The sequence below is a fragment of the Lingula anatina genome, chromosome 5 (assembly GCF_051362555.1).
Source record: "Lingula anatina isolate TDL-2025a chromosome 5, LinAna3.0, whole genome shotgun sequence".
Taxonomy (NCBI): domain Eukaryota; kingdom Metazoa; phylum Brachiopoda; class Lingulata; order Lingulida; family Lingulidae; genus Lingula; species Lingula anatina.
The window spans coordinates 22,231,331-22,254,960 of record NC_141771.1 but is presented as its reverse complement, the minus strand read 5'-3'; the positions used below and the strand labels follow the sequence as shown (position 1 = coordinate 22,254,960).

General features: G+C 38.5%; 1 protein-coding gene across 1 annotated transcript; it reads right to left on the bottom strand.

Moving 5' to 3' along the window:
- Positions 1 to 607: 607 nt before the first annotated feature.
- LOC147761892 (uncharacterized) lies at positions 608 to 6,271 on the bottom strand. Its single transcript, XM_087013988.1, has 3 exons — positions 2,403 to 6,271; positions 1,780 to 2,113; positions 608 to 1,547 (listed from the first exon to the last, which is right to left on the bottom strand). The coding sequence occupies exons 1-3, from the start codon at positions 6,250 to 6,252 to the stop codon at positions 1,541 to 1,543; spliced, it is 4,191 nt and encodes a 1,396-aa protein (XP_086870114.1). The 5' UTR covers positions 6,253 to 6,271; the 3' UTR covers positions 608 to 1,540.
- Positions 6,272 to 23,630: the final 17,359 nt, after the last annotated feature.

The window sequence follows — 23,630 nt, the reverse complement described above, 5'->3', positions numbered from 1 at the left end:
ATATAAACCACAAGATTAGTATACAATATCAAAACATGTACACTATGTTACAATAGAGGTACCGACAGGCTATACACAAACATAGTATAATTGCAGACAATATACAGAGGAACTGCTTGCCAATGTCACTTCTCCAAAACATCTAGAAAATCACGCTCACCGGTCTTAATAAATGATACCCCTCAGTACCTGTATTTACTAGAGAAGAAATAAAGATCAATGTTTCCTTAGCATTGAAATACTTTGACACCTTAATTGTTTATCAATATTTACAAAATCAATGACTGGAGATAGCCAGTATCCATCATAACATCATCAGGTTTGAAAGTGTTAAAAGCTAAATGCAGCAAATATACAACGAAAAATATGTAACAAAGTGATTGGAAACACATTATACAGTATATACAATGTACATCACTGTAATACTATATCAGATACTGATCAAGTAAGTGTTCACCATCATCCATGGAATTGGATATCTGCTGTAGTAGTGGGACACAGTCACCAGACAGTAATGATCCAATAAGACATAGTGTTATCAATGTCATCATCCATGGAATTGGATATCTGCTGCAGCAGTTCGCATTTCAGTTATCGTAACATGCTGGGAATCTGGAAAATGAAAATTAAAGGTTGGTATTTTAGAAATACTGGCAAGTTGAAGTTATTATATTTTGTACCTGTTTTTATTTGTATACATGGAACAAAAATTTTGAACCCATTCATAGTGTTATCAATGTCACCATCCATGTAATTGGATATCTGCTGTAGTAGTGGGTCACAGTCACCAGACAGTAATGATCCAATAAGACATAGTGTTATCAATGTCATCATCCATGGAATTGGATATCTGCTGTAGTACTGGGTCACAGTCACCAGACAGTAATGATCCAATAAGACATAGTGTTATCAATGTCATCATCCATGGAATTGGATATCTGCTGTAGTAGTGGGTCACAGTCACCAGACAGTAATGATCCAATAAGACATAGTGTTATCAATGTCATCATCCATGGAATTGGATATCTGCTGTAGTAGTGGGTCACAGTCACCAGACAGTAATGATCCAATAAGACATAGTGTTATCAATGTCATCATCCATGGAATTGGATATCTGCTGTAGTAGTGGGTCACAGTCACCAGACAGTAATGATCCAATAAGACATAGTATTATCAATGTCATCATCCATGGAATTGGATATCTGCTGTAGTAGTGGGTCACAGTCACCAGACAGTAATGATCCAATAAGACATAGAGTTATCAATGTCATCATCCATGGAATTGGATATCTGCTGTAGTAGTGGGTCACAGTCACCAGACAGTAATGATCCAATATGACATAGTACTTTCAATGTCATCATCCATGGAATTGGATATCTGCTGTAGTAGTGGGTCACAGTCACCAGACAGTAATGATCCAATAAGACATAGTGTTATCAATGTCATCATCCATGGAATTGGATATCTGTCGTAGTAGTGGGTCACAGTAATGATCCAATACGACATAGTGTTATCAATGCCATCGTTGCAGTGTGGGATTCAGAAGCTGGAAAACGAAAATAAAACTGTATCTAGCTTTAAATAAAGGATAATGTCATTTCATTTCGTGGTTGCATTTGTCTCCATTCAAGATTTGAACCAAATTATATAAACAACGTTATAAATTATGTGCTTCTTAGAAGTACAAAAATATACACCGTTGTGAAACTTACGGATATTTAATGGGTTCTATTCAAAAACCTAAACATTCTTCATTGATCAACTTAAAGCTTCATTACCGTTTCAAATTTTTAGCCAGAAACCCCTGTCCATTCTTCTCCAGACATTTACACAGACACTGAAATGCCCTCTCCTCTTTGGTAAGCAGAATATTGAGCAGTGTTCTTGTCTGTTCAGGAGACACCACACTTGCTGCTGCTGCCCCCTCAGCCTCCTCTGTGTCCTCAGTAGATGGTTTTGAGCGAACATACTCCTTCTCTCTGTCTGTGATTATGTCTTCCTCTATTAGCTTGTCCAGAAGGTAACTTAGACATGGGGTAGTAATAGTACTGACCAGTAGCTCTATGTGCTGTTTCAGGGCACGCTTTTGGTGGGGTTTCATGGCTGAGAAACCTATAAATGAATAATTGAGACGAGGGCATGAACAACTTGATAAAGTGAAGATTGGTGTTAATCAAAACAATGAAATAATAAGGGACGTTTTGAGTCATTCAGTTTCTTTACAATATAACTTTATACATATCCCTCTAAGGGTAGCTGTCATTTTAAACGCCGGTTTCTGATAAAACTAATGCCCGTATATTCATTGGGTAGGTGAATTGTAGCAGTAGGGCATGCTTTTGGAATAGACATCATTACTTGGACTGGGATAATATCAAAATATTTCTAATGATAATCTTACCTGGCATATAGGGATTTATTAAGTCTGCTGGAATCATTTCTCCCGATTTCCAACATGGTACCCTGGCAACAGTCATGAGTGGGGGCTGTTCAATCATTTCACCAGGAAACAGTGTTGGGGTATCTACATCTAAACTTGTACAGTGAGGACACACCAGGTACTTGTCACAAGGTAAGCCAGGCCAATCTTCCTCCATGATATCCTTGATGTGGTCATGGTTTTGGAGCAGTGTTGTCCAAAGGTCTGGGAGATGTTGACCTCTGACAGCAATGGTGATCACCCAGTCTCTGTCCGTCTGGCTTCTCGTTATTTGCATGCAGTGTGATGTCATGTCCACAAATACCCCATCTCTCCAGTCTCTCCTCATGGGCTGATAGAGTCCAAGGGTTGAATGAAGGCGCACAGACAATTTCTCATAGAGACCGTCAGGACAGCGGTATGGAAAATACACTTTCAGGGTAAGCTGTGTAGTGTCCTGTGGTACGGACTGAGGCCACTTGGAATAGAGGATTGCTGGGCGGCTTAGTTCCAGTAGCCATGGAAAATGAAATGTGGCGCCATCTATGCCCTCATTCACCTTGAAGCATAACTCCAGCCTCTGCATGAGCTCCACCATTGCACTAGTTTCCCTGGCTGTCAAACTAAGTTGTTTCCATAGGGCCTCCATTACCTGCACAGAGAGAACCCCTCTTTTGCTGAAATCTTCTCTAATTCTCTCTTCCATAGGCTCACTTAAGATGATTTGTTTTAAAAGCGCATCTTTATCGTGGTTGAGCACTGCCTTCAGGAGATCAGCTAGAACTTCCTGTCTGTGGAAGATGGTGTTTCTGAGGATTGGACTGTTTGGATACCAGATAATTTCACCTCTGTTGGCAAGGAAAGCAAGGATACCATTTACATTATCATCTGTTCTTTGACGAAACTTGTTCCATAAGAACTTTGTGGTATCCATGAAACCTTCAACAGAGTTTCCTATGTCTTGTTTTATATCTTCAATGTGAAGTGTGTTTTCAGTTTTGCTTTCTTTTTTTGCATAGATGGCCTTTGCTGCCTTGTGCCAGGTTTGTGGTAGGGTAACACTTCTTTCCTTTGCTTGGGTAGCTAGATAATCTGTAAGGTCTCCAAAACCTGCTTGGGTCTTGGAACTCACCATGAAAATGGAAGGATGGATTCTTGATTCATCATATCCACCTTTATTCAGCAGTGATGTCATCTTCTCCCTGTATGCTGAAATCAGACATTCATTTTTGATTTTCTGTGAGTACTGTATTCTTTCTTTAAGATCTCTCATTTGCCTTTCACTCCAGTTTTTCCTCGTTATCCTTTCATCTTTGATATCTTCTTGAATAGATGCACAGACAGCCTTGCGGGTCGACTCATCTATTTTATCGAGATGTGTACCAACCAATGCAATTGTCACCCCTGGATTATGGGACTGCACCATGTCTATCCAGGCTCCAATATGTTGTCTGAAATGGGATCTGCTGCAAGGGTCATAGGTCGACAGGTCAAAGGTGACAAGAACTATACTGTTCTGTGAGATGAATATACAGTGTCCAACTCTGTACATCTCGTGACCTCCAAAATCATTGATGTTAAAACTGATGTCCCCTTCAATTTCCCACAGAGATTGCTCCACAACTCTGGTTCTATCAGCCCTATCAGTCAACACAGGGGTCCCATGTCGTAAGGAGCGTGCTAAACTGGTTTTCCCACTTTCTGTTTCTCCCAGGAGGTTTAATTGCACTCTACATGACTGGAGCACTTGCGATTCTCTAAGATCTATTAGGTATCTGAATATTGCCTCTTTTCCTTCCTCACATACTGACATGGGTGGTTGCTGGATGGGGTTATTGTGCACATCCAGATAACGAAGTTTAAGTGAAGCAAGCTGGTGGGGTAAACGTGTGATATTATTGCTGGAAATATTCAAAAAAATCAGTGTGGCCATTTTACTTACATCAGGAGGGAGAGTTGACAGCTTGTTATTAGTTAGGTCCAGGTTCTCTATATGTGGTAGAGCATACAATGAGGCTGGGAGCTCTGTGAGCTGATTATACCCGAGGTTCAAATTCTTCAGTGTGGTCAGCTTACCAACATCAGGAGGAAGTCTGGATAGCTTGTTATGAGTGAGTACCAGGTTCTCTATATGTAGTAGAGCACATACTGTGGCAGGGAGCTCTGAAAGCTGATTACACCTGAGGTTCAAACTCTTCAGTGTGGTATGCTTACTGACATCAGGAGGAAATCGAAAAAGGTTGTTATGGCTTAGGTCCAAGTACTCTATATGTCGTAAAGCACACATTGAGACTGAAGGTTCTGTTACCTCATTCCACCCGGGGTTAAAACTCTTCAGTGTTGTCATCTTACTTACATCAGGAGGGAGACTAGATACCTTATTTTGCTCTAGGTCCAGGTACTCTACACGTGGTAGAGCACTCACTGAGGCTGGGAGCTCTGTGTACTGATTTAACTGGAGGTCCATATAGTTCATATAGTTCGGTGTGGTCATCTGACTGATATCAATATGGAGACTGGATAGCTTATTTTGTTCTAGGTCCAGGTTTTCTACGTGTGGAAGAGCAAAAACTGAGGCTGGGAGCTTTGTCAATGCATTCATCCCAAGGTTAAAACTCTTCAGTGTGGTCATCTTACTGACATTAAGAGGGAGAATGGATAGCTCGTTATGGTGTAGGTCCAGGTTCTTTAAATGTGGTAGCTCACACACTGAGGCTGGAAGCTCTGTGAACTGATTTTTTCTGAGGTTTAATCTCTTCAATGTGGCCATTTTACTGATATCAGGAGGGAGACTGGATAGCTTGTTTTGCTCAAGGTCCAGGTACTCTACGCGTGGTAGAGCACACACTGAGTGTGGGAGCTCTGTGAAAGCATTGTACCCGAGGTATAAACACCTCAGTTTGGTCATCTTACTGACAACAGAAGGGAGACTGGATAGCATGTTACACTCTACGTGTAGGTTCTCTATATGTGGTAGATCACACACTGAGGCTGGGAGATGTGTGAACTGATTCCACCCGAGGTTTAAACTCTTCAGTGTGGTCATATTACTGACATCAAGAGGGAGGCTGGATAGCTTGTTATGAGCGAGTACCAGGTTCTCTAAAAGTGGTAGAACACACACTGAGGCTGGGAGCTCTGTGAACTGATTACACCCAAGGTTTAAACTCTTCAGTGTGGTCATATTACTGACATCAAGAGGGAGGCTGGATAGCTTGTTATGAGCGAGTACCAGGTTCTCTAAAAGTGGTTGAGCACACACTGAGGCTGGGAGCTCTGTGAACTGATTCCACCCGAGGTTTAAACTCTTCAGTGTGGTCATATTACTGACATCAAGAGGGAGGCTGGATAGCTTGTTATGAGCGAGTACCAGGTTCTCTATAAGTGGTAGAGCACACACTGAGGCTGGGAGCTCTGTGAACTGATTCCACCCGAGATTTAATCTCTTCAGTGAGGTTATCTGACTGAAATCAGGAGGGATATTGGATAGCTTGTTATACTCTAGGTCCAGGTACTCTATTTGTGGTAGAGAACACAATGAGGCTGGGAGCTCTGTGAAGTTATTCAAATTGAGGTTCAGATGTGTGAGTTTTTTTAACTCGTACAACGACCAAGGGAGGGATGAAAGTTTATTCCCTGTGAGATTAATCTTCTTCACATCGATACATCTATCTATGGTGTTAGGGATATGCTGAATGTTCTTGTATGCTAGCTCCAGCACTGTACATTTGGTGACCATGTCTGGTATTGGTGTCTGGTCATCTACTGATCTTTTCTCCAAATCTCGTAGAAAGTCTAATATCTCCACGCCTCCTATAACTTCTTCGGCCATGGTGTCTTCTTTTCTACACTCCTGTCCTGTCCTAGTCCTGTGCGCTCTGCATTACTGAAAGAGATATATTTGAAGGTTTGGTATGATAGAAATGGTTTTGGAATAGAGGAAAGCGGGATAGCAGTCCTTTCTTGACTATTTTCTGAATTCTAGTTGATTGATTCATCCCCAAATTCATTTTTCGTATACCCTGTACTCCATAAAACTGCTTTAAGGTATCAGTAATTATTTTTATTGTCTTTTGTGGGAATAATTCCCATTAGGTTTTAGCGAAAAAGCATTTATATATGTTGTCATAGTAATGCATATTTTTCCTTTATTGAAATGGTAAATTACATATTACGGTTCCTATAATCCTACCCTTGCTAATTAATGATCTTTAAAAGATAAAAACACAGCATATAATACATTTTTATATTGTTACGATATTCACATATTTTTTCAGCTGCATCGGAATTTTATTGAATCATATTGCCTGGATTTTTCTAAACTCGGATGTATCTCTATCCCCTGCAATTTATTAGTGGTACAGGTTATTTTGATTCAAAATTTTCTTTAAAAGGCCGTTAACACTTTTTGTTCACATTTCATTTGTTTGATGATTTTATTAAGGTTTTATTACACTTTTACGATGTTTCGAGGACGTGGGAAACTGAACATGATATCTCTCTTATTGACAGCTAGTGTCCCTAATTCAACTAACTTGGAATATTAAAAAAAAATAATTGCTGTTGCCATGGTTACTGACACTTCGTCATCCATCGTCTCTGCTGAGTTGGAACGTAGAAGTAAGATAGGCTTTATCTTGGTCAATATAAGACTAATATCAACAATGTTATCTTATACATCATATCCATCTTGACAAATTACCTATAACCGTGTGATGTTTTCCTTCCATTAATGTTGCTTTCATTCAAGCTTTTTCGTTGATGTAACAGTGTAATGAAGTAAATATCACCAAGACAGACTGCAGTTCACGGTTCCTTTTATTCTTTTTACTAAAATATATTAGAGATATGCATAGCCCCTTGACAATTTCAGAATTTTGGGCTGAAATGACGGTGTGACTGGTGGTCGGGCTGGCCCAGAGTGGATGACATTTTTCACCTGGTAATAGGACCTTAGAATCCGTAAGGGTGGAGCTTTCGTTGACTTCTGTAATGAATTCCTTGGCCTATATTTGAAAGGGTTGTTTAGCGATCGACACTGTTGTTGTTTTTAAATTTTTAAATTCATAATTAAAATTATAAGGTGAACCACAGATCTCATGAATACATTGGAATGTTATGGAGAGGATAGTTATAACTGGAATTAACGCTAATCTGAATATTTCCCGTAAAATTCTCAACAGACACGGAGAAAATGGCCCTGAGAGTTCCAAGTTTTTAAGGGTAAATTACAAGGGTATCTAGAGAAAAAACAATAACCTGCATTTAGTGTCCATTAAAACTGTCAAAATGTATTTGTCTCATTTTCAATTTCATTTTAGATATTATCCACCCCCACCACCACCCCCAGTTCAGCAACAGTAGTTAGTGGAAATTACAATGTGAAAAATCAGCTACTCCCAGGACAGCGCCGCCCCAAACAAACTAAGACACCGAAGTTCAGTCCCACCTAACACGTCTGATCTAGGTGTACATAGTAAAAATTACAACGTGGAAGAAAAAGGCAGAACCTGGTGCTGGTGACCAGTTTCTTTAACTCAAGTCCTGAAGGGTCCATGTACTATTGTTAGGTCAATCAATCTTTTATATTTGTATTCGTCACTCTAGAGGGAGATAACAGAAATTAAATGTGAATAAAAAGAATCATCCACCACAGGAACAGGCCAACCAGATGTGGAGAAAAGAGTCGAGGTAACCCCATTTCACTTCTACCTTTCAACATACATGTAGTACATGTACAACAATATCTTCGGGAAATGTTACAGCATTTTAAATCTTTCTTAGATCTGTAAAGCAATCTTGTAGCGTTGCTGTTTCAAAATGCACCTCGACTAAATAACAAATACAGGTACCACTGGCAGAATAGTAAAGCACCGATGGTATTATATTATATTATATTATATTATATTATATTATATTATATTATACAAGGATGTGATAATTAAAATACCAGGGCAGAAATAAATTGAATTTGATTTGATATAGTTTTAACGTGCTTGTCTACCGTAAACCGTACCCCCTCGTGATAATCTCAGGTAATTTGGAATCTCCCCCTCATTTTTCTACCCTGGGAGAAGAGTTACTTGTAAATTAACTGCGCTATTTGGCCTTGTCCAGAACTAACTGGAAACCACTTCACGACAAGTCTCCGATAGTTTGAAATTCCCCCCTCATTTTGCTACCCTGGGACAAGCCGTTTCTTGGCCCAGCATTGGGAAATAGGTCAGATCAATGTGTTTGAAAGAAACACCTGTGGCACAAAAGTATCCAAGACCATCCAGAAGACTGAAAGCCAAGCATTTTATTTAATCCTATCAAAACAGAAATTCGGAAAATATAGAAACAAGTAGCCTTTGCACTTAACTTTAAGTGTATTGAAAACAGCCTTTGAAAAGCCACTGCTCGACAAAATGTGTTTCTCCGTTTTTTCTTCTACCCATTTAGCTACCTGTGCAATGCATTAGTATTTGTTCTTGGTCTTTTATATCTACAGGTCACAATAACATCTCAGCAGTGGCAAAAACTAAACAAATTAAAAAAATAACAGCGTTCGTTCATGTGATGTAAGGTGCATTCAATATTTGTTTTGTTTCTTTGATAATTTTGCAACAGTCGGGAGGGAGTTAAAATAACCCCGTTGCACTTTATATCTGATACAATAGTTACCGTTTGGCTGATTATATGCTAGAATACAACATATTAAACCCCAGTACATTTTGGTCGACTGTCTACTACTGACACCTCCGATCCTTTCATCACACTGAAAGTGTAAAGGATAAGTGCTGATAAGTGCCCACCTTTGTACATGAAAAATAACGTGTGGATGAATGAAACAAATGATACCAATTTAAATTGAGGTCTTATACTTTTATGATCTACTGTAATTTTTTCTTAATTTTACAATATCAAAAATAAATGTCAAAATGACCTTGTCAAATATTCCTGAAAATGTGCATTTTAGGGGAGTTCTGAAATACATTGCTACATTTCTATAGTTGTAGTAAGGTGACAGCTGTGATATTTTGTAATTGGGTACAGAAGGTGTCAGTTTAAAAAAGAAAGGCAGTAAGTGGCCAATCAATGCCGTGATCAATATTTTGATTGCTTTTTTCTTACATGTAGTGTTGATAGAAATAGAATCATCTCAAAATGACGTGAGGATAAAAGAAGTTCATTTTTATAAGCCCCTTCCTAAGACACGGACAAGTAAATTATCCATAGTTGAAAAGATTTGAATATTAGGTGAGATTTATTTGAAAATCAGCTTGTCTTAGGGTAGGGCTTGATATTTACTTAAACTTATGTGGGCATTTTCAGTCCATATGCCAGCAGTCTGCCATGTGAACTCCTGCCATGAGGTAGACAGACAAAGTGGATCTTTTGTACAAAATGAACAACAGTTACTCCAAAAACTGTAGGTCTTTCAAAGGGAAGCAGGGGTTATAATTAGTAAAAATAAATTCAGTTATAAGCAGAAAAGGGTAATACATTTCCGTGTAGTGCATGCTATCAAAAAAAGGAAAATATGGATGAGAAATGGAGTTTAAATACAGTTAGCATATTTTATTTCTATTCTTATTTCTTAAGATTAAGAAAGATAAAATGTAAAATGTTCTTCAAATATTCAAAGTTATATTAATTGTGATAATAGCAGACGTACATTTTGGCGGCCCCTACTTTATATAGAGACCCATACTATAGAGACCCTCTACACATAGGGTGGACTTACCCACCTCACTAATAATGGGCATGAAAGTACATATTGTACATGTAAAATCGTTAAGTAAATACACCCTTTTACATCTATTTTGCATAGAAGTAAAATAACAGGCCCCATCACACACACCCTACCCAGCAGGCATAGTTGCGTTGGATCAACGTTGAAAACAGGCTGATACGTTGAATTGCCGTTGATCAACCTATTCAATTCAACGTAAAATCAACGTTGATCCAGCCACGTCGAAACACCGTCATAATGTGACGTTGACTCAATGTTGTGTTTTGGTCATTGACACAACCTTGCAGACATGGATTGTAATTTAAAATATTAATTGTTGAAAACGTGATACTTTGTATTTCAATACTGTAACTAACTTTATCAAAATAATAAAAAAAGTGTTGAAAGTAAAAGTGACAGTTGTTTTGTGTCTTTAGTGAACTAGTGAATTTTCTTAACTTGTTATTCAGAAATACATTCCAATAAACTGAATTCCTTGCAAGGTCAGCTAACACTAGGATGAATACTTTGCTGTAAATGGAATGATGTTAATAAAGTTGAAAGTTCTCGGTACCCTGTTATAGATAGACAGGATGAGGTGACTGTGACTTTGATATATATATATATATATATATATATATATATATATATATATATATATATATATATGAACCTTGGAAATTTTAACTTAAAGGCCATACATATATACCCTACATATATTTTGCCAACAAACATGTCCTACTGCTAAACACTCCAGGCTAAAAGGGGGTACCATTGCCTAGGTGCAAAACATGCTTAGGAGCTAAAACCGTTGAAAAAATCAGACAAAGCAGACACTTGGATGTTTGTACAGTGTACCTGTGTTTTGTACCAAAAATATAAAACATTTCAGGTCATTTTAATGTCTTTTCATGCAAGAATGTTGTCTAACAACTGGGTTTGATACAATGTTGTTATCTGACGTTGATACAACGTTGTTATCTGAGGTTGAGTCAACTTTCAAATCCAATGTTAATCCAACGTATTATCAACGTTATGGTTCAACGTTGTTTCAACGTTAAATAACATAATAATGTCCGCTGGGTAGTTTTGTTACTTATGACTTAACCTTCCACCTCAGTACTTTTTGTAATAACACTGTTTTTTTTCTGCCAAAATGTTATGAATGCCTATAATTAATTACCAGACGTTTACCAGACAATGTTAATCCAACGTATTATCAACGTTATGGTTCAACGTTGTTTCAACGTTAAAACAACATAATAATGCCCGCTGGGTAGTTTTGTTACTTATGACTTAACCTTCCACCTCAGCACTTTTTGTAATAACACTGTTTTTTTTTCTGCCAAAATGTTATGAATGCCTATAATTAATTACCAGACGTTTACCAGACAAAGCAAGCTAACCATTATACCGATGAGCATCTTCTAGATGGCCAATTTAAAATCGGTGTATGCAAGGATGCACCCGATTTAATCAGAGCCAAAAAAAAAAAGAAACAGCGGCTTTACAAATGCTATTTTTTGTTACTGTAACGACTTTTGGCTTTCATCATTATTTATTATTCTTTACAAAGCCTTTTACAAAATGTATACTGGTCATCAATACATTTATTTAGACCAACAAATGCTGTTTTAGCAAAAAAAAGTTACATAAATGAATAAATATGCAGAAACAAGTTGCCATATTTGCAATATTTTTATATAGTAGAGTGAAATCAGTGATGGCTTCTGTGAGAAAACACCGTATTACACCACCAAACCCTCTCTTCTATGAGATTAAAAAAATATAATTTCTTTCCCATTTACTTGTGCCACACCACAAGTATTTAACATACATGTATAACTCCTTTTTACACTACAAGGAACGTTTAAAAAACATTTATGTAATATATATGCTGAGATAAGTTGATCTAATTCATTATACAACAGGTAAATCTGGCTACCCCCCCCACCCCCACACACACATATAACTCATTAAAAAGATTAAGTAACGATGCCTCAAACCGAATGATATTTTTTCACGCAACAAATTTATAATAATAATAATAATAATAATAATAATAATAATAATAATAATAATAATAATTATTATTATTATTATTATTATTATTATTATTATTATTATTTATTGTCATATTGATACAAGTATAAAATGAAAATTTTATAATAGCAAATTAATTCTAAAAATTGATGATGGGCACTTTGTCAATGGTTACCAGCACTCATCCTTTGATTTAATAACGTGTATGATTTGAAAAAAAGGTATAATAAATGTTTTTGGTGTTATTTTTCCAGTGTCCATTGTCTCAAAGACACGTGATTTTTTAAGGTATTCCCTATACGTTCACATAGCCATTGTCTACATTTCATTGCATGTTATCGACATCATATATCTTAATATGAGGGTCTATCATTTTAAAAAAATAATTTTCCTAATAGATCTGAATCCAATACGTTTATCACTTTTTGGTGGAAATGTAGTGGCTATTCTTTTTAATTTACGCCCCCCTCCCCAATTTTCTGTTTCTCACCAGCAAACACAGAACTAAATTATTAAATATGCATACAAAGTCAATTTTTGTCACAAAAACCAACCAAATCGCCACAGTCTCTGAAGAGAAGAGAACCTTTGATGATGATGATACCACAGCTATTATTGTAACTAAGATCCAACCACCACGATTTTCTAGGACAATGTCATTTAAATTGATCGAGTGATCTATTCAGTTTATCCCTTGGCATGTCGAATTTATTTGAATCATATAAGAATCTAGTAGAAGTAGTTTACATGTGTTACTGGGAGTCCACGCTCCACTGATGCTCGGTTCGTATGTACCTTTAAGTTACCATAACCTTTTTTGGTTATATTATTATAATTGCTTATAACAACGTTTTTTGTTTGCTGGGTCTTCCTCATTGGATTTGAAATAAAGATTGGGAATAATTGTCTCTTTCGGGTTTCAGAAAGGGGTACTGTTGACGTCACCCCCCCCCCCCCCCCTTCGATTCCTGGTCCCCTCTTGGAACAAGCTGAATTATATAGTTCTAAATCGCACCAAATGGCACCGTTCACCCTCTAAAATACCAAAAAATTTCGGGGCCCCGCGCTGTTTATCAAATTGAAAGTGATAAAATTTATAAGTTCTAGAATATTTTTACAAAAGTTTATGGCCAAACAAATAGCATAAGTAGCGTAATGAAATCTGTAAAATTTTAGTGTATGTATACTTTAATATAAATTATAATATGCAGACAGTAAAACATATGAAGACTTTATACAGACAAAAGAGGATCATTTTATTGTTATTATATGGTTATTGTTTGGCCATCTCAGTAGATGTTTTATTGTTTCATTGTTTCATACTGTGTTATTTGGTTTTGCCCTGAAAGACTGGTATGTCCCCTTGTTCACCAGCTTCATAGGCCAGCACTCTAACCACTAGGCCATCCTATATGGGTGGATGCCGATAATCACATCTTCAAAAGTGAATGGCTTCTCGAGTTAATTATCCAAATTTTGGAAGTGAGGTTCTTTTTAGGTTGTTATTCTAATTCCTGGAGCCTGGACCCCACCCTTTCTAAAATCCATTTATCTGCCTATGAATGTAATGCTTTCTACTTACCAGTTATCATTTATGTCTAAAGTAAAAACATAGTTGGATAGATTAATAAGGAATCAGAATAAAATACACTTTTATGCCATAGCAGACCAAAAAATGGCCTAGGCTTGTAGTGAGTTTTTAGCCATTGCTTCCTTTAATTACAGGATTTGACAAAATAGAAAAGTACTAAGTCATTGCAAGGAATTCCACTAAGTATCCACACGTTTGGCAGCACCATGTGTTTATCATCTCCGTGCGTTTAGCAGGGGAAGTGCTTAGCCAACGTGTACAGACTTGCTCTTAAACTTATTATACATGGAGAAACGTATACCGGTGAAGCTAAACACACAGATAATTTGGAATTACTTTCATCACCCTCACGTCGTCTCACAAGGAAAAGTATCTCGTAGCTGCGCAATTTCTCGATACAGCACACAATAATGGAAAAACCGTAAGGTGAATAAAAGTCTGAAATATCCCTCTGACACATAAGCCGCAGAACAAAGCAGTGGATCAAATAGCAGACGTTTGCAAAACAAAATGAAATAAGACCCATTTCAATAAAAGTGTGTTTCTACGTGTTATTCTTATATTCCTCGGCTAAAGTCGCATATATTACAGTGGTGTTTGCTCTGAATTATTAAGTCAAGGACCTTAGAATACAGTACAAAGACACTTTAGAAGTAATAAAAACGAGACAAAGTACGTAACCCACATATTATACTTTTCATTTCAACATACTCGACGAACCATTTCCACATTTTTACCTTCAGGATATGTTTGGGAAATGGGCTTGTCAGTTGAAAAGTGGTTGCACGGAGCATTGTCAAGATCAGTGCAGTTGCCGTTCACCGTTCGTGCGTCATCTGTGCTGATTGAAACGCTGTCGATACAGTCCTCGTGCGTTAAGACACACAACATCAATTTCGTACAAATGGAAGTTAATAAGCCTAAAGTATATCTTGACAATTATTTATGCCTCTTTAAACCAATAGCCATTTCAATCTACGTAAAGAAAAAAATCCTTCTCTTGCAATGCTGCACAAATTGAAGAACAACTCTATGTACCCACACAGAAATTGTACAATGTCACCTACGACACAACAACGGTCTAAGGATATTTAGTATCACACAGCTGCTGAGACAATGGCATACCAAAACAAGAAGATCAATATTGAGAAACACGGGAAGTTTGTCTTTTGTCGTTTTTTTCCAGTTTCAGTGCAATATCTGATTGCGAGTGGGTGGAGCTAGATTTTATTATTTAGGGAGCTTGCGACATAATATACGTACAATCTCTTAAATAACGTATTTAAACTGACATTTGCAAGCTCCAAAGGAAGAAACGATACATTACACTAGGTGGGGCTGGTGGGTCAATCGAGTCAAATGGCCAAATTGTCTATTCTTAAAAGGGGGGGGGGAAGCATCTGGGATTTGAGGATCATAAGGTCAGAAATAAATTATTTGCCACAATTTTAGTCCGGTTTGATAATCTTCACATGTTTCTAGGCAAACAAAAATCTTATAGAAATATGAAACTTTATATTTTGGCATCTAATTTGCATGATTTAAGCAAATAATTTATGCATGGATAGAGATTGTAGAGCGCTGAAGTTAGTGTCTAGTTTCTAGTTTCCAGTTTCGTTTTTCAAAAACGAACCTGGCAACCAGAAACTAGTGTCGTTTTTCAAAAACGAACCTGGCAACCAGAAACTAGTGTCGTTTTTCAAAAACGATTCTGGCATCCAGAAACTAGTGTCGTTTTTCAAAAACGATTCTGGCATCCAGAAACTAGTGTCGTTTTTCAAAAACGATTCTGGCATCCAGAAACTAGTGTCGTTTTTCGAAAAACGATTCTGGCATCCAGAAACTAGTGTCGTTTTTCAAAAACGATTCTGAGAAGCCAGAATCGTTTTGCGGAGAGAAACAGGGGTGGGCAGAGGGAGAGGCAAGTTTAAGTGGGGGTGGGGATGGGGGGATAAGGGTGAGGTTGAAAAGGGGGAAGGGGCCCCCGGGGCCTCCCTTTGTAGTCTGAAGTGTAATTTTTAATTTTATTGAATTTTTCAAAAACGATTCTGATGCCCAGAGACCAGTGTCGTTTTTTGAAAAACGATTCTGGCAACCAGAAACCAGTGTCGTTTTTTGAAAAACGATTCTGGCAACCAGAAACTAGTGTCTTTTTTCAAAAACGATTCTGAGAAAACAGAATCGTTTTTGCGGAGAGAAACAGGGGTGGGCAGAGGGAGAGGCAACCAGCGGCTAGCGTGTCGAAGGGAGCGGTAACCCTCACCGCGAAAGCCGGGCAGGGTTTTACGGTCCCTCCTCTACGTGCGCTGAGACCGAGACGGTCGCCGATTATTGCCTACGGGGTACGGGCAACTCACATCGCAGAAGCTTGACAGGGTGTTTACAGTGTTACGGTCTTTCCTCGCCGCGCTGGGAGGCTGAGTTGACCGCCGCTACCAGTCACAGGCAGCCTGCACAGTGGAAGCCGGGAATGGAGTTTAAGTTGGGGTGGGGGTGGGGGTGGGGGTGGGGGTGGGGGAATAAGGGTGAGGTTGAAGAAGGGGAAGGGGCCCTCGGGGCCTCCTTTCGTAGTTTGAAGTATAATTTTTAATTTTATTGAATTTTTCAAAAACGATTCTGATGCCCAGAGACCAGTGTCGTTTTTTGAAAAACGATGCTGGCAACCAGAAACCAGTGTCATTTTTTGAAAAACAAATTCTGGCAACCAGAAACTAGTGTCGTTTTTAAAAAATGATTCTGAGAAGCCAGAATCGTTTTTGCGGAGAGAAACAGGGGTGCGTGTACCGCGATTAGGTAACCCTCACCGCGAAAGCCGGGCAGGGTTTTACGGTCTCTCCTCGACGTGCGCTGAGATCGAGACAGTCGCCGATTATTGCCTACAGGGTACGGGCAACTCTCACCGCAGAAGCTTGACAGGGTGTTTTACGATGTTACGGTTTTTCCTCGCCGCGCTGGGAGGTCGATTGACCGCCTCTACCAGTTACAGGCAGCCTGCGCAGCGGAAGCAGGGAATGGGGCTTAAGTGGACCTGGGGGTGGGGGTGGGGGGATAAGGGTGAGGGTGAAGGGGGGGGGAAGGGGCCACCGGGGCCTCCCTTCGTAGTTTGAAGTATAATTTTTGAATTTATAGAATTTTTTAAAAACGATTCAGATGCCCAGAAACCAGTGTCGTTTTTTTGAAAAACGATTCTGGAAACCAGAAACTAGTGTCGTTTTTCAAAAACGATTCTGAGGAGCCAGAAACGTTTTTGCGGAGAGAAACAGGGGTGGGCAGAGGGAGAAGCAAGCAGCGGTGAGCGTATACCGCGACTAGGTAACCCTCACCGCGAAAGCTGGGCAGGGTCTTACGGTCTCTCCTCCACGTGCGCTGAGACCGAGACGGTCGCCGATTATTGCCTACAGCGTACAGGTAGCCTTCACCGAGGAAGCTGTGCTGAATATAACGCCTCTCTCGCTCGTGTGGCCGCTGATCCGCATCAGCGCGCACAGGCAGCTTTCACCGCGTAGGTATTCAGGGAGTTACGTTTTATTTATTTATTTATTTATTTATTTATTTATTTATTTATTTATTTATTTATTTTTATTTATTTATTTATTTTTTGTCGCCGTGCGGTGAGGACTAGATGACCGGCCGCCTTCACAGGCCGCCTTCACAGCGTAAGCCGTGAACGTTGGGCAGATGAGAGGAAGAAGGGGGAAGGAACCTCAGGCTCACCCTTTGTAGTTTGAGGTATAGTTTTTAATTTTATTGAATAATAATTTTAAAAAACGATTCTGGCAATCGGAAATCAGTGTCGTTTTTTTTTTTTTTTTTTTTTTTTTTTTTTTTTTTTTTTTTTTTTTTTTTGAAAACGATTCCGAGAAGCCAGAAACGTTTTTGCTGAGAGAAACTGGGGTGGACGTAGGGAGAGGCAACTGGCAATGCATTAGTGTCTACCGCGACCAGGTAACCCTCCCCGCGTATCTGGACAGGGTGTTACGCCCTCTCGAGACGTCCGCCGATCGATGTCTAGCTGCGGTGCTCAGATCGACGTCACCGCATCATCGATAGACATCGATCAGCGGACGTCTCGGTCTCAGCGCACGTGGAGGAGAGACCGAAAGACCCTGCCCAGCTTTCGGGGTGAGGGTTACCTAGTCGCGGTATACGCTCACCGCTGCTTGCTTATCCCTCTGCCCACCCCTGTTTCTCTCCGCAAAAACGATTCTGGCTTCTCAGAATCGTTTTTGAAAAACGACACTAGTTTCTGGATGCCAGAATCTTTTTCGAAAAACGACACTAGTTTCTGGATGCCAGAATCGTTTTTCGAAAAACGACACTAGTTTCTGGTTGCCAGAATCGTTTTTGAAAAACGAAACTAGTTTCTGGTAGCCAGGTTCGTTTTTGAAAAACGACACTAGTTTCTGGTTGCCAGGTTCGTTTTTGAAAAACGAAACTGGAAACTAGAAACTAGACACTAACTTCAGCGCTCTAGAGATTGTACTGTTCATATTACTATTGTCTGTATTTCAATGTAAAGGTCCATTGTTTATTTTAGATATTTTTTTAATGATCTGAATTCAATACGTTACTATTTTTGATGGATATACAGTGCTAAGCTTAATTAATTTACTTCTCTGCATCCTAATTCCGTCACAACGATACTCCCCCGCTTTCGAGTTCAGGAAACGCCTGTTGTTTATACATTTACACTAAGGATCTAAATTTTAATTTTTTAAATAATCTCTTAAAATAATTTTACGTACGTATTTCGACAGTGCTCGTAACAACGCAGCGTATAGATAACTAACGGGGCTGTAGGGCGAGAGGAGGGGCAGAAAAATATGATTTTGGGACATTTTTAAGTGGATAGTATATCTTCATGTCTGGTCTTGAATGGTGTGTTTTGTTACATGTACCTTTGTCAGACTGGACTTACAGAAAGAGTATGGTGCGTTATTGTTTTGTAATACATAAAACTGGAATTTTTCGCAGCTATAATTACTTAGATGCAAGCTGTATCTTTTTTTAAGATTAATCTTTATCTTGTGTTATTCTACAGTATATAAACTACACAAGGGGACGGTCATTATTTAAGCTAGAAGAGTGTGGAAAAGAAATGTGGGGCCTGAGAATTTTTAAGCAAAAATTGTGGGGTCTTGAAGTTTGAAAATGACAGATATATTCATATTGAAAATTTGCAATGTTAATGCAGTGTTTTTACACCTCCTCGTCAAGCATATTTATTTAATCAGAAACCCTATCAACAGCGCAGGATTCAAACGTTTGCGCGTACGCGAAAGTGCGCTGTTTGTAATATACAAATTGGTGAAATTAACAAACCCTGCCGGCGTTTAAACCTACCGTCTGGTTGATTTAATTTAATTTGCTTTCTGGTGTCGTTTTGAGAAATTATATTGGAAATGTTCTCTTGATTGAATGTATTAAAAAGTAAAGCCATCGGACTTTCCTTAGAATAACATTTATTTTGCCTTTATTGTAAGGGGATCCACCCATCCCCCACTCATGATAAAGAAATAGTGCTTGACCGCTAGTGTGAATGTTATAACAAAAAAAAACGTACTAAGGTTAATTTAAGGCACTACATATCAGAAAACCCAAGAGGTCGGCGAAATTAACCGACGTAACGTATAAAACTTTCACTGTGGCGAAATGATCAACAAATTTTATTTCTCGAAAGCGAGGCAGGAGACGATTTATACCCTTTTAAAAATTGAATGTATTAATAAAAATCTAAAAAGCGCTAAACCAAAATACGTTCTGGTTGTAATTGGGATCTTCAATAATGATTAATATAATCACCTATCATTTAAAAAAACGAATTGATATATTGTAGAATTTGGAAGCTAAAAGCTGAATTATTGTCTGGTTCTCATATTGAGGTAAGATGTTTTGTTCGTATGCTCATATGAATAGGGAAGTTTGACATTGACCTGTTTATTCGTGTTTTGTAATTTATATACCATCATTCGTAGAAAGTGTCATATATCACTGGAATAATATATATAAAATATCAACAAATCTGGTCTGATAAAATGGCATTATTTCTGTCGAATTTCCTTTCATCCTACTGGTTTCTTTTATTATTTATTCTCAAAAGAATATATGTTGGCTGGACTGGTCTTAAAATCGTTTTAACCACTGTTCTTATATATTCTTGTATTATTTTGTATATATATTTATTCTTTTACTCATCTTTTAAAGGTGGTTTTTAGTGAGTATGTAAATAAATAAATAAATGGGAGGGAGACCCTGAAAGTTTTTAATGCTTCCGGGGTGAGGGGGGGGGGGATCATTCCTTTTTTTTTTTTTTTTTTTTTTTTGGGGGGGGAGGGTCACAGGCATTGTCTCCTCCATTGGGGGGGCGGGGTCACAGGCATTGTCTCCTCCATTTCCCCCTGCCTTAAATGATGACAGGCCCTTAGGATGATAAATTATTTCTCCGAGAGAAAATAAATGAAATAAAAATATTTATTTATTTATTTTTATTTATTTATTTATTTATTATTATTGTTTTTTTAAAGAATTTTACTTACCTTGCTATTGTAGTTGTAGCAGTGATTTTCAAAGGTGTGATTTACTGTACATGGAATTTGTGTCATGGACTTCTTGAATGTGGCTGTGACAGAATCCCATTGCTGTTCGCGCCAAAAACGTCATCACATTAAGTTCAGCCACGCCCTGCGCTATTGAACTTGTTAGGACAAATCACGCTTATAGATCTCGTAATTTGGGTCCAGTGGCGCACAAATTCTTAGTTTCAGTTCCGTCAGATATGTCCTACGCCTATTTTGAACAAACTGTACCGTTTCCTTGATTTTGATTGATAAGTTAACAGTATTTCACTTTATACAAAGAGGTGTGTCACCTAATATGTTAAAACTGCACATCGCCAGAACGTTGTCATCAAAAATGAGTATTCACGTTTATCCAGAACATCAAATAGTTTGCATTCACCTTGAAATTTAAGGTGTCATCAATGAAGAAATACACGGACAAAACGTGTTTGATTCACCTTCACAATTTGGAATTTCTCCCCTCTCACGTCGTCCCACTAGGACTAGTGCCTCATAACTGCGCAATTTCTCGATGCAGCACACAATACTGGAAAAACCGTAAGGTGAATAAAAGATTAAATTATCCCCCTGTCACAAAAGCCGCATACTGGAATTTCATTTACCCCTCTCAAATCAAACTGAAATAAGTTTACTTTGCGCTTAAAAGAGGGAAGCGAATGAAGTTTACTTTGCGCTTGAAAGAAGGAAGCGAATGAAAACAATCTTTGCATTGAGACGCATTTCGACAAAAACGCTCTTCTCCGTATTTGCCCTCCATTTATTTAGTTGCTGTCGTGTATAATGCAGTTGTGTGTGATCTGAATTTTTAAGTCACAATCCTTAAGAAATCAATACAATGACATCTCAGCAGTGGTAAAACGAGACAAAGAACGAGACCCGCATATTATGCTGTAAAAAGGGTTTTGCACTGTAGAGAAAAGTATTGATAGCTACTCGTCTAATACTTCTATATGACCCAAAGCTTTGCATTTTTACAGATAGACTTGCTTGTCCCAAATGAAAAATAAAATGGTGTTAGGGGACCACTTGACCTAGGTGGCGCTCGTTTTGATGTTTTACAAGGAATTTGACAACATATCATTCAAGTAGTACACACACTGGACAAAAGAAGTGTCACCCCCTACCTCAGAGTAATAAAAGTAGGCAGATCTTGGGTACTTATAATGCCTGGTCTACTTATAATGTGACCAATGAGTATAAAACCGCTATACCATGGAATTGTATTGTTGGTCTTGTACATGTACAGCAAATGTTATTCCTGTCTTCCTCCAATATGGCAAGATACAGGCAATTATTTGACGGTTATAGGTGCAAGTTATTAACCTGAAGAGGCGGAATATAAGCAATGTCAGAATATCGATACAATTGAATTGTTCAGTCAGAACCGTGCAGAGGGTCTGGTCTCGGTATAGAAACACTGGATCAAGAGACAAATTGCCTCTGATGGGTCGTCCAAGAAAAAAATACTGGCCCTGAAGACCGACGACTGATTTTGATGTCCAGGTTGTCAAAGTTCGACACTGCTTGTCAGTTGACAACACAGTGGAACAATTTCACACATAAGAATGTGTCAGTGAAAATTGCTAGGCGTCGGTTACATGCTCTGAGAGTGTACAGCAGGGTAGCAAGACTGAAACCTCTTATATCGTTACAAAACAGGCAACGTAGAGTAAACTAGCGTCAACAGGATCTACAACTGGACAGTTCATGACAATTGGTCCTATATATTTTTTTCTGATGAGTGTCGCTTTGGTCTGACCTCTGATGACATACGGGTACTATGCTGGCAAACTGCTGGTAAAGCATTTTTGAACCACATGCACTGAATTTTCGAACCCGGAGCAGCATATTCATCATGGTGTGGGACTGCATCAGCATCCATGGCTTGGGCGAATTGATAGTGGTTAATGGAAACATGAATCACTAGAAATATATCGATGTTTTGGAGTCAGGCTTGCTACCATCTATTACTAACATGTTCGGTGACAGGAATTATCCATTTGTTCACCAGGATGACAATGCTCCTTGTCACAGGCCCAGAGCAGTTGATGATTGGTTTGACCAACAGGACATTCGCAGGGTGATGTGGCCTGCCCAGAGTCCAGATGCAAACATAATAGAAAATGTGTGGAATGATATGTCAAAACTTTTCACAAATGCCCGTCTAACCAGCATAGAAACTCTGTTATATTCAGTGTTTCATCCTTGGGCCAGCATAAGCCCTGAACGCATCAGACAATTATATGAAACCTTGCTTCGTAGACTGGCACCTATTATTAGGTCACGTGGCTATGCCACTAAGTACTAATTTTGGACTTGAAACTGCATATTTTGGTAGAATGTATATTTTGTTCTCATTTTGTGATTTTTTGTGAAATTTGATGTTAATAATATGATACCAGGAGCATATCATTCCACAGTCATTTATCTCCCCCATAGTATTGGCTCAGTAGGGGTGACACTTCTTTTGTCCAGTGTGTGTATAGTGTTTGTCAACGTATTGCGCATTCCACATTATTAAAACTTGAAATTAAAAAAGGGTAATTATATGCACTGCCCGATTTGGACTTGGCATCGTTAACGGTAGAATTACTTGTAATTGGTGGATAGTTTACAGTATATTGAGCGTTGTGCTCGCTGAGCATCACAGTTATTAGGTTCTTTCTTTGATGCATTTCAGTAGCATAAGGATTGCGATAGCAGTTCCAAGTACTTCTGATGCAACTGAAATCAGATGGTTAACTTTATCATCTCAAGCTGCCTCCGTGGCGTTTATGTCGAGGATCTCCAAGCAGTGGCGGTTTAGGGATGAGTAAGGGGATCCTGACCCCCCTTTGATTTCTGAAAAAAAAGACCCTCTTCTTGAAATTAGAATTTTTTACTCAGCTGAAGCATATTTTTAGGCCGTACCAAAAGGCACCATTTGTCCTCCAAAACACCAAAACTTCCCGGGGCCCTTAAGCAGGCCCGAACAGCACGCCAAGGTTCTGAGAAGCAGCTTCGCATCCCACCCCTGTCACACCCGCCCACTTCTAAAGAAAAAAAATAGAGAAAAAAAGCGACCCCCCCCCCCTTTTAAATAATCCTGGGGAAAATGTTGAAATGGTCATCAAATGTCAAATAAATAGCTTTTTCATAGGGGAGTCCTTGTGTGGTAAAATACAAATTTTTTTTCATGAAAATTTTCACCTTCAAACTAACAAAAAGTACCAATGTGTCCTCCATTATGCATACTACAAGATCATAGTCATTTACTCAAATTAAATGAGATCACAGTCATA

Bases quoted from the DNA above. Each gene is read 5' to 3' on its own strand.
- LOC147761892 (XM_087013988.1), bottom strand. From the start codon at position 6,252: ATGGCCGAAGAAGTTATAGGAGGCGTGGAGATATTAGACTTTCTACGA. The intron at 2,114-2,402 runs GTAAGATTATCA...ATTCATTTATAG, and splicing joins AATAAATCCCTATATGCCAG to GTTTCTCAGCCATGAAACCC.